Genomic DNA, 12,840 nt, shown 5'->3' with positions numbered 1-12,840 from the left:
GAGGCAGACAAGGCATGTGCCTTAGGGCCAGCCAAAAATTATTTTCACGTTAAATATTTGTCTTTTTTTGTGTTAAATATTTTGTGATTGAATCAGTTCATCTTTTTTCTAGGGTCCATTTCCATGAGCCCGAGATCGAATTTAAAATTTTCAGGCCATTCTCTAAAATTTCAAAATGTGCCTTAGGGCCAGCCGAGGCTTAATCCGGCACTGATTGCACGGCGCTGCAAAATGCTGTGGTCGTCCTTTTGGTTCAGGGTGCCAGTCACTCTGTGCAAGTCGCCGACTCTGGATTCAGCAAAAGAGCCCCAGATCATCACGCTTCCTCCCCCATGTTTGAGAGTTGGTGTCACACACTGAAGAACCATCCCTTCACCGACTCGACGGCGTACAAAAACCCTGTGTGATGAACCGAAGATTTTAAATTTTGATTCATCTGTCCATAAGACCTTTTTCCAGTTTTCAGTAGTCCACTGGTGGTGCTTCATGTCGCAGGCAAGACTCTTTCTTATTTTGCCATCTTAGCAATGGCTTTCTTATTGCAACTCGACCTGTCAAACCTGCAGCTCAAAGTCTTCTCTTCACAGTTGAAACTGAGACTTCCTTACTTCGACCAGTGTTAAGCTGTGCTTTAAGCTGCTGTCCTGTAAGCCGCCTATCACCTAATGTGTTTACTCTCAAAAACTTGTCTTCTGATTGTGTTGTGGCTTTGGGTCTGCCAGACCTCTTCCTGTCAGAGTTTCCTCCAGCTTCCAAGTGCCTTTTGATAGTGCAGGAAACTGTACTCACTGACACCTTTGGCTTACTTTGCAATTTCTCGAAAGGAAAGACCTACACTTTTAAGGGTTATTATGGTCTGTCTGTCTGTCTTCCTTTGTTGTCTTTTTCTCGCCATTATGGTGGCAATGTACTACTTCCTGCAGTGCAATATTGTCCAAATAATGCTCCAGAGGGTGTCGCAACACAGTCTGTTCCAACACTGCTTTGATACAGACAGGGGGTTTGTAACTAATCGACAAAAGTTGAGACACCGGTAGGAATTGTTTGCATCAACTTCCAAGGCTTCCATTTACTTCCATAATTTACTTCCATTGCTGCAGAACAGCTTCAGTTGCTAACCCATTACTTGTTCCCTGAAAAGGGCCTTTTTTTAACAACTCTGAAATTTACATTATTTTTCAGCTCTTGATAACCTAAACTTTTTTAACCTCTGACAGTTTCCGCTTAGCTTTGTACCATTTCAGGTTATTCACTTGACTTGAACTGCTTAAATTTTAGTAAAAACTGAAAAATGGGGGTGTTCTAAAACTTTTGACTGGTGGAGTATATATGTGCAGGTCGGACACGTCACCTTAAAATGGTGCAGAGATTCTACAATGGTGAAAAGAACAATAGCATAATCAACCGAGGATTATATCTTGCAACAATAACTCAGAGGTCCAAGGTTTCAACCAAACAGTGGCCTGAAAGTGTGACTACGGTGGGCACATTTGGCAAGCCTTGACATTGCCCTTGGGAAGAGGAATGGTGTATGGATGAGGAGAGGAGTGGGAGGATTGCCTGGGGTGTGAGTGTCAGGATGAGCACAATGAAAGGGAAGGGGAGTTAAGGAATACAAGGTTGGGGGAGGAAAGGCAGATGGAAAACGGGTCTTCAAGAGACACCTGAGGAAGATGTCTGCAAAAAGGTGGTGAGATATACTGCATATAGATTCAGCTGGATTTGTTCAGACAACTTACACGATGTCAGTTCTGTTTTTGTCAAACTTACAAGGGGAATACACTCATTACACATTACGATATGGGCTGGCATGATGGCCAAGACGAGAGGTACGCACACGCACCTCAAAGCTGTCTCACCTGGGTTTGAATCCCGACTCAGCTATAAACTGCCATCCTGGTGTTTCACAGGCAGAACGTGATTCGATAACGTGTGTGCCGTCCCTTGGATGGGACGTTAAATGGGATTGCGGTCTGCCAGCATTACTCAGTGGACGTTTAAGATCCCATGGTGTCCTTCGCTAAGAGTAAGCGAGCTGTCGTCAGCACCCTGAGCCAATTGCAAATTCCTGCCCTAACCAGCAGGGGGTGCTGCATTAGCAGCACAACTCCCCTCCCACCAATGATGCACATGATCAGGATTGTGCACACAGTGGCATTTCACTAACTCATGTCTTCCATCTTGCTGTCGCCTCAAATGAATCGGGATAGCCAATTGCCAACCACGAGCAAGTTGCCCGTGCCCGCATGTGATCCTAAGCATTGTCAGGTGGCGACGGCAAAAATACAAATGGCGTCTTCTGTCATCAAGCTGGCAAGCTGGGATCAACAATTCGCATTTATTGCCACATCTGATGCAATTTAAATGCTCCCATGGTGACGAGGTGCTCCATTGGAAACTGTTTGTTCAAAGTAGGGTAAGAATACTGATTCTGGCTCACTTTTCCCCATGTAAATGAATGGGGCATTTTCAGCGATTCATATTTTTTTTCCCTAAAAATAAACCCCCCTTTTTATCCCAAGGTATATTTATTTGTCTCCCCTTTTAACTTGGAGGTTGAACCTCATTGAATTGAACACCTGGGGGTTGAACAGCTCACTCATTGAACCTATAAAGATTTGTTCATTCTCAAATTCCTTCAATAGTTTAATTTTCTTTGCACAATAATCCCCATCTAAAATATTGACAAACAAAACATTTGAATCTTTATATTTTTGAAGATACCCCATTTGTGCCATTACGAAATGATAAACTTCTCTTAATGCTCTTGTTTGACCACATCCTGAGCCACATATCATTTTGAGATTATAGTAAATTGTTTTTTCATTGTTCAATTGATAACCATCAAAGTTTTCAGTCCATTCAAGGATATTCATTTTTTTCTTTACATCCTCTAACTTACTAGTTTTTAAATTAATTCGCTTATTTGTTTTATTTACCTTTGTTTGAGTTATTTTTTCAATAAGACTTATTTGATATTTTTCACATTCATTATGTTTTCCATTTATATACCAAGACTGAGATTTTCTCCACTCTTTAGTTTGATTAATACTTGGTTTAACCATTTATATATTGTGAAAAAACGCGGCGGTAGCCCTTAAAAAACCCTAACCCATCTTCCCATCGTTAAAACATAATCTATTTTATACACTCTATCATACAATATCCATATGGAACACAATCTATTCCATTATCTAAAATAAATCTCTTATCATCAAAGGCTCCTAATGCCTTTTTATTTACTTCTTCACTATATATGTTATGTTTATAACTTCTTATTGTATTCATTTTCCTATATTCTTCTTTCTTATTCATCAAACAATTATAATAATTTCTAAAAGTTATTGATTTCTTTATTACATATTTCTTTATTCCCTTTAACCTCTTATCAATCTGTTCACCATACTTATAAGCATATGCCTTTGCTCTCAATCCAATAAACTCACTCATTACTTTTCCACCCAACTCATCCTTAAACTTACCAATAACCTTTTCATTCTTTTTGGAAAATAACTCACTCTTCTTGCTGAAATTACTTGTATCATATACTCCAATATTTTTCTTCATATCTTCATAAACATCATCAGTTTTTATATCTAGGATAAAACTATCAGTATCCATATACAACAATGAAACATTTTCACCATACTCTTTCTTTAAGTCATTATACAAATAATCATACATCAATATCTTTGATAAATCAAGAACTGCTGTTCCAATATAAATTGGTTTATCCATTACAATACTTTCCTTTTTCATATGAATTGCAGAAAAGTTCTCTGAAAAAACCTCTTCTCTCTCAAAACTTGGTTTATTTATCAATCTCGAAGCTTCTTTCCAAGATGTTGCGAATCTAATGTTTTGCCTGTTTCTAACATTTTCCATAGTCTTTCCAAATACAGCATTATTCATTAATTTATAAAAGTCCCCTTCAAATTTTACTTTTGTATTTGCTCTCATATCTGTATTGAATTGAATATACTTTTTCACCCAAGGACTTTGTTTAAATTTTAAAACTCTATGAATTTTAGCTACTCTCAATCCTTCTCTCAAAAACTGTTTTAAGCTTCTCTGATGCAAAACATATCCCTCTTTATCATAGAATGTTGTTAATAACTTTTCTGTTGATTTACCTTTAATATTAAAACTTTTATGATAATCACTTAACCATTCTTTCTTTGGAGTTTCTTTCTCACATGCAAAAGGAAGATCTTTATGCTTATTATGAAGATCACTCGGGTACCTCAAATCAACTTCAAAATAATAACCTTCTTCTTCGTCATTCAATTCCTCTTGAGAAGAAATAACAATATTCATCAAAGCCTTTTCATAATCCTTTTCTTCCACCCACTCTAATTTACCATAAGGTAGAGATTGAGACATTGCCCATCCATACAAATTATTAGCATCAAAATACATCAAATAATTACTATCTTTTTCACTATCATAATTTGGGAGATATTTATTATTTGCTTTCGCATATCTTTTTGAACATACTTGTGATATTCCACCTCTCTTGGACTTCTCAATCATCAAAAGCATATCAACATCACTGATTAAATCTATATCTTGTTTTGTCATTTTCAACATTGCACTCCAAGCTAAACCAGGAGCTGTGAAATAGTGGGCAGGGTCTAATCCATAACAATTTTTATTATGACAGAGTGTTCTAAAAGCCTCAAACACATCAGCTAACAATAAAACATCTGTTTTTAGATATAAATCATGATATTCTCCAAGGTTCTTTATCTTAAATATTTTCCATATTTCTTGTGCGTGTTTATATTCCTTATCACTTATCTCTTCTTCATAAAGGTTATTATAGAAACTTTCTTTTGAAGGAAGTTGTGTTTCTTTAAATCTCATAAATGAATCCATATAATCATAAGGATAAATTCCCTTACTTGTAAGAATTTTCTCTTTACTTTGAATTTCATTCCTTGTTTGAATTTCCTCTCTCGTAAGAATTCCTTCTTTAATCAGAATTTCATCTTTAATCTGAATTTCCTCTTTAGTTCGAATTTTCTTTATAATTAGAATTTCATCTTCAGTTAGAATTTCTTCATTAATTAGAGTTTCCTCTTTACTTTGAATTCTCTCTTTAATCTGAATTTCCTCTTTAGTGAGAATTTCCTCTTTTGGAAAGAATGAATTAAGATTTGGAAAAGAGTCCGTGGAGCTTAGATTTGATGCGAGGTAGGCTAGTGGTGTTCCCATAAACTTGTAAGAATCTAAAAACCTAATACGAGTTAAAGGTTTTGTGAATATCATTTTTGAAAATGAAATATACTTTTGACTTGTGTTTGTTATAGCAGAAATATTCCCTGGTGTTTTTGAAAGTTCATTTATAAATAGATGTGTATCATAGTTGGCGCTGTTGTGAAGAAAGACTGGAATAAAAGAAGGTAATTTATAATTAAGATTACAACAGGAATGAGCGGGACCTCTATATTTACCAGTAAGATGACAATGGTCTCTAACTTTAGACTCCTTAATTTCCCCCTCACAAATATGACAGATATTGTTCATTCTAAATTCTAATTTTTCTTCTTTGGTTAATTTCATCGGTTCATTTGTTTCTTTCATTAATTTAGTGAGTCTTATACAATCCTTTTCTAATCGTTTTACAAACTCTTGTGAAGCATTTTTTCCACGATAATGTTCAAGTTTGTTATACTTTTCTCCAACAGATGATTTGATATAATAACAGAAACCACAAGGAATATGTTTTTGATATTTATTTGTATATGGTTCTTTTGGATTAGGAGAAGCAGTATTTATCTTTTTAAGGATACATTCAAAATCAGCGTATATCACAAATGGGTGCATGATAGATTTATTATAATCTTCAAAATAAATCTTTTCACCAGGTTTAGGCATTGTAATTACAGCTGATTTATGATTACTACAATATTTTGAATGTTGTTCTAATCGTTCTTTTGTATGAAATGAATTAAGACATCGCTTACAAGGATATATTTTGTTTGCTGTTCTGAATACCTGAGAAGAGATTAATCTTGATAAATTATTGATGTATGTGTAATGTGAATTCTTTCCAACACTAAAATATAAAAGGTCAATGTGTGTTTCTTCATTTTTATAGTTGTTTGAAATTTTTAATATTTGAACTTTGTTTGTATCCGTTAATCCATATACATTAATAGAAAGATTATTCTTTTTCTCAAATTTAGGAATATCTGTTAATGGCATTGGGAATTTAAAATCTTTAATGTCCAAGGTATTCTCATATTTCATATATTGTTTTACTCTTTCTGAATTACATTTTGGTGGATGTAAGTGAGCAAGAACAGACCAGAGAAAACATTTATTATCATTGTTCTTAATATTAACAACTGCCTTCTTTAGTTTTATTTCTTTTGGTAATTCAATATAAGAAGAAGCTTTAAGAGGGTTTGATTTTAGAATGTGTATATCTAAAAAGATGATTTTTTTAATATTGAATCCACTTCCTACCACTGTATTATCAACATCCTCCTCTTGTCTTGATAGTTCTTCATAAACCCCACTATTCAAAAAATCTTGAAATGATGTTATAAAATGAAGATCTGTTCTCATATAAGGAGTTTGTTCTTCATCTTGTCTTTTCATATTCATTTTCACTCCCATATAAAACTTTAAAGTTTTCATTTCTTTTAATGTCTTTTTAATAAATTTTTCAACATCGGGTTTCACTATTTCAATTGATTCAGCTATTGATGATGGACCGGGTTCTCCAAATTGAAAAATCCTTATTTTTATATGCCCTTTAAATGCCTCATCAGTGTTTTTAATATAATAGTCTCCCTTTACTTTAAACTCATTTTTCTTGTGTTTTTGTGATTGAAGATGTTGATTATAACTACTCTTCAAAACATCCTTTGAACAGATATCACAATGTTTTCTTTCCAACTCAAGAGGAGATATTTGATGAAATAGATTAAATGTGTGTTTGTTGGTTCGGAGGTGTTTTCTATAATGTTTATATTCGTGATTACAAACATCGCAGTACGTTGTATTCACCATATTTATAGAATAAAACTTTGCTTAAACTAAAATTTTCTTGATGAAAATTTCGTTTAATTTATAGGTGAATCTGTGCTTAAAAACATTTTATCCTCCAACTTTTTCACTTAATAAATACAATGTTTCAAGACACAAAAGACAAGTTTCAATCAATCTCTTCATCTGTTAAAGATACTGAGAAATATGTCAAGGATGTAAAATTGAACAAAGATAAATATAACAACTATTGGATAAAAACTATTATGGTAAATAATATGAGTTCTTCAATTTCCTTCAGTGGAAGGGCTTTTAGTATACCTGGTAGAACATCAATTAAAGTATCTCTAACAAAAGTTTCTCCTCTCCTTCTAGTAATATATTCAAAACTAGAAAAAGCAATGAAACAAGAAAAAGTATCAAAGAACAAAAACCTTATGGATGAAGCTTTAGAAAGAAAAGATAAGACCATCTGTAATATGCAAGGAGAAATTTGTATTTTTTTCAACAACCCTAAAGATGTAAATCTTGATGAAATAAAGGATGTTAATATATCAGGTGAAATGACATTTCGTTCAATAGTAGTAAACGATAATTTTAAAATTACCTTTAATATAAAAAATGTTGTCGTTGAATCTGATAATGAAAAATAATATCGATATCGATGGTAATATACAACTGAAAGTATAGATGAATTTCAGTTTAAGTAAAGTTTTACTTTATAAATATGCTAGACTTTCCTGATTCTCCATATGACAAATTTGAGAATTGTCCTGCGTGTGAAAGACGGGATTAAACACAGAGTCAAAAGCCTATAAACAATGTATATTCTGTGATTATCTTCTAATTAATGATAATAAAAAATATAAAAAGGAAAATAATTCTTTTAGATTTACACCAAAAATGAATTACTTTACAAGATTGATTAGAGAAATGAATGTAAAGTATGAGGATGATAACACACCTTTCCTTACAAGGGAAGAAACTGAACGTATAAGAGAAATGTTCAAAGGATTGTTGTTGTATATTATTCATGGATGTAATTTTCAGGGAAATATCAACACAAGATATTGTATAAATAAAATAATGGATTATCTTGAAATTAAACCTGAACTTAGGATAAAATATAGAGTTTCTAAAAAAGCTAATAATAAATTAAATAACCTGTTTTTCAAATATATAAATGAATGATTTTTTACCTATTTGGGAAAATAAGATAAAATTTAACAACCATAAAAATCTCCCAAATTCATTAAGATGTCTCATAGTTGGTTCAAGTGGATGTGGAAAAACCTGCTTACTTTTAAAAATGCTCCTCACTCCCAACTTTTTAGATTATGACAATTTAATAATTTTCACAAAGTCGAGTTTTCAACCAGAGTATCAACTACTCTCACAAGGTTTTAATGCTGGTCTTCAAAAAGAAGATATAATCGGTTTATTTAAACGTCAAAAAACCTAAATGATTATAACATTGAAGATATAATTCAACTATTTTGTGATACACAGAGATGTAAAAGAAATCAAATCTTATAACTTGTATTCTTAGTGATAATACGGATGATATACCGTCTCCCCAAGATTTGGATAAATCAAAAGAACCTCGTTATCTTTGATGATTGTGTTAATGAGAGAAACCAAACGGTAATGGACAGCTACTACACAAGAGGGAGACATTCTTCTTGTAATTGTATTTATCTTAGTCAATCGTACTTTCAACTTCCTCGTCGTTCCATCAGAAACAATGCTAATACTTTTATTTTATTCAAGTTAAATTCAATAGATATCAATAATTTTTGGAGAGATAATTGTTCTACATTATGTAGTAAAAAGAAATTTGAGGATTATATGAAGCACACGACTGAAAAATATAAATATATTGTTGTGAAACAAGATGAGATATTAAGGGATATATTTTTTGTTTTATAAACAATTACATATATAAATGACAACTATTATTATAAATCTTGTGGGTAAATCTGCTTCTGGAAAAAACTTTCATAAATCAAGGTTCTTGTGTAGTACAAATGAGAATATTGTAAATTTACTTAAAAACACCCCGTGATACGCATTGTATCAACAACAACTAGAGCAATAAGACCTGGAGAAGTAAAAGGTGAAGATTATCACTATATTTCAGTGGAGGAACATATGCGATTGAGGAATGAAGGACAAATATTTGAGGAGGTTTCTCTTGGTACAACAAAATATTCACATTGTAAGAATGAGTTAAAGAAACTAAAATCTGGTGGTGTTGGGATATTAGAAACTAATCCAGAAGGAACGAGACAAATTATTAAATATCTGAGCGGAGTGAAGATTTTATCATTCGGTTTTGATGTTGATGAAGAAACTCAACACAAACGTATGAAAAGCAGAGATGCAAGGATTAGTGAAGAAGAAATTACAACTCGCATTAATGTTAATAAAGAATTTGATGAAATATTTAAAGAAAAGGATTTATTTGAACACATCTACTTGAATGATGAAGAAAAGGAAAATTTCCCTGTTGATCTTTACAATTCATTAAATGATATTTTACAATAAATAAATGGATACAAAAGAAAGAGCAAGAAGATTTAAGGAACATCAAGAGTTGGTTTCAAAAGTTGTAAAACAACAGGAAGACATAAAGAAGAAACGCAGACAGAAACTAACGGGCGAAGAAGCATTTGAAAAAAAACAAGAGAAATTTTTTAAACCACTTTTAAAAACTTCCCAAGAAAAAATGAAAGATGTTTCCACAGTTCCCACAGTAGAATATACTCCGAGAAAGCTTCAAATGTTAAAAGATTTCAGTCAAATGACGGAGGAAGAATTAGAGCATATTGGAGAATTAGAACATGATGAAGGTTTATTTCAACAACTGGAAGAGATTAATCAACCCCCTGATTATATTGTGAATGCTGTTCAAAACAATGAATATTCAGCGGATTCAAAAACCAAAGCAGGACTCATTCCAACAGAACAACCAGCAATATTTCATCTTGTTCAAGAAAAGGTATTGATATTTAATGATGAATTAAGGTTCTTAAGTTCTGCTCAACCCCCTGTTAAACTAACTCCGAGATTAATGTTTCTTCTCACAAAAGATGGAAGACAAGGTTCAACTGTGAGGGATGAATCAAAGTATATTGATAAACCATTGGATATGGAAAATAATGATGATAGAGTATATATTGATTTGCTGAACACTCTAAATTATAAGGTTATTCTTTCTGGTAAAAGTAGGAAGAATGAGAAGGAGAAACACATTATTCAGGCTTTAAGTATCCTTGGTTCAGGTATTAGTTTTCTTCCAAATGACCCATCGCAATTAGTTAATAGACTGTTATTGTTGTTCGGCAGTAAGAAGGCTGGAAATAACAATTGTTTTAATGAAGCATCAGCCATTTTAGACCAGTTGATGAACATGAAAATAATTAATAAATCTCAATATAAAGACATTTTATCTCATATTAAATAAGATGAGAAGCACAATCCTGAGTTTTAATTTCACAACAAGCGACCACACATCTTCATTCCCATACCCACTACAACTTGACACAACAAAAGAATATGAGGCATCTTTATTGTCCATGGAGACTTATAATACCTTATTTAATATAACCGAGAAAAATGACAAGTTTAGTTATAATCCGGGAAGTGGATACAAAACGATAACAGTCTCACCCGGAGCATACGAGATTTCTCAAATATCTTCCGAAATTGCTCGTCTTATGAAAGAACAGGGTGATGAACCAAAAAATATTATTATAAACATTCAAAAACATACTTCAAAATCAACGATTAAAGTTAAAAATAACTACAAGGTTGATTTCACAATTGATAATTCATTTAGAGAGTTATTAGGTTTCTCCTCAAAAAGATTGAAACTAATGGGACGTTTTACAGTGATAATGTCATTCAAATATCCTCAGGAATAAATTCGGTGTTAATTCACTGTGATTTGATTGATGGTGCTTATAATGATGGATTAAAAACAAATACAATATTTTCATTCAGCGCATACTCAACCCCAATTGGTTATAAATTCAATATGGAGCCTAAAAATTTGGTTTATCTACCTGTGTCAGGAAAAACCATACACAGAGTAAATTTTAGGATAACCGACCAAGATAATCGTGTGATCTCTTTTAATGGAGAAGTTATATCCATCAGAATTCACCTACGTGAAGTTTTTCAATAAATAAATACGATGGTTATTGTGAGGAAGCACGAGTTGGGAAAATATAAAATAATTACAGGGGATGGGATGTTCCTTTCCCGTACTACAAGGGTGAAGGTATGTATCTTGGTAGAGGATACTATAAACCTAAGAGACAAAGGGGTGTTGGACATCAATTTAGAGGAGATGGGATAATTGATACTCTCATGGGTATTGGTTCAACTATTCTTAAACATAAAGACCTAATTGGTTCAACTGCTTCTGCTGTGGGAAATGTAGCAGGTGCTGTAAAGAGTATAAAAGATGCTCAGAAAGAATCTCATAAATTACAAGCAATAAAAGAAATTAAGAAAGGTAAAACTCAGTTGTCCCCCAAGAACGACAGAAAATAATTCAAATACTTGGATCAGGGTTTCAAAAGTTTTAACATCTTTTTCCTAAATAAATACAAGTATGGAAGCAATTGATAGTATCTATGATTTGGATGATACTATTATTATCTCAAACTCCACTAAAAAGAAGATTACTTCAAGGTAAATGCAATAACTGGAACAGACTGGAATACAAATGGTACAAAAAGTTTTGAAATAAATAATCAACAAACCTATTTGAATCTCTCCGAAAGTTTCTTGTTGTGTAAATTTAAATTCACTAAGGCTGGGAATAACACAAACGCTACACTTGTAAATGATTTCTTCTGGAAAATGTTTGATAGTGTGCGATTGTATATTGGAACACAAGAAGTTGAAGCGGTTGATTATGTCTCTGCTGTATCTGAAATGATGAAATTTACACTCTATACATTCAGTGATAGAATGGGAAAGGGGTCTGTCGAAGGTTTTATTCCTGATATGTCAACGGGAACAAACACAGACCCTGGATATATTCAAAGGAAAGGAATGTATAATGATGATACAAAAGCAGAAAATAGTTTTACTGTGGCAGTTCCTCTTAAAGGTATATTTGGATTTTGTGATTATGATAAAGTTCTGTATGGTCTTAAAATTAGATTTCAACTACAAAGGAATGATAATGAAAATAGATTGCTTTTTGGTGTTGGTAATGCTTTTGGTGATCAGAATAAATTTGTAATTGAGGAGATGAGTTGGTATATCAGTGAATATACTCCTAATCTTAAAACAGAAGAGATGTTGAATCGAAGACTTAACTCAAAGAAACCACTCAGTGTATCATACCTCAAAAGAAGATGTCAACACGTTAAACTCAATCAAACTACTTACACGTGGAATTTGGGTGTTCTGGAAGGAAAGCCACGATATCTGTGGATGATTTTTAAAAAGCCAGATGGTGATACTGCGACTGATAAGAATAATGCATTGAGTGATAATGCTAAGGTGAAACAACTTCGCGTTTCTCTAGATGGAACATTTTATCCACGAGATAGATTGGAAATTAATTGGGAAAAAAATGATTTTGCTGAAGCATACAAGTCTTACCAAAAGGTGTGTGAAAGTAATGGAAATAAAGAACCTATTTTGGATATGACAGCATTTAAAAGTTTGTATACAATCTATACGTTTGACCTGAGCGCTCAAAAAGAAACTATAAAGTCTAATCGAGTGGATACTTCCCTATACATTGAAAGAGGAGAGAGTGAAGAAGTTGATACATATTGTTTGCTTTTGGAAGAAACAGAATTGCAGATTAATACA

General features: G+C 32.8%; 1 protein-coding gene across 1 annotated transcript in view; it reads left to right on the top strand.

The window, feature by feature from the left end:
- The window catches only part of LOC147007361 (uncharacterized), a 29,884-nt gene extending 28,380 nt beyond the window's left edge, over positions 1-1,504 (top strand). Inside the window, exon 4 of the mRNA XM_085867269.1 lies at positions 1,338-1,504. Coding sequence (XP_085723395.1) covers positions 1,338-1,504 — 167 coding nt within the window. The remainder of the gene's footprint in view (positions 1-1,337) is intronic.
- Positions 1,505-12,840: the final 11,336 nt, after the last annotated feature.

This window comes from Eptatretus burgeri, unplaced genomic scaffold (genome assembly GCF_056783735.1).
Source record: "Eptatretus burgeri isolate ZD-2024b unplaced genomic scaffold, Ebu_testis_v1 Ebu_testis_scaffold_257, whole genome shotgun sequence".
Taxonomy (NCBI): Eukaryota; Metazoa; Chordata; class Myxini; order Myxiniformes; family Myxinidae; genus Eptatretus; species Eptatretus burgeri.
The sequence above is the reverse complement of the archived record's forward strand: the minus strand, read 5'-3'. Positions and strand labels throughout refer to the sequence as shown.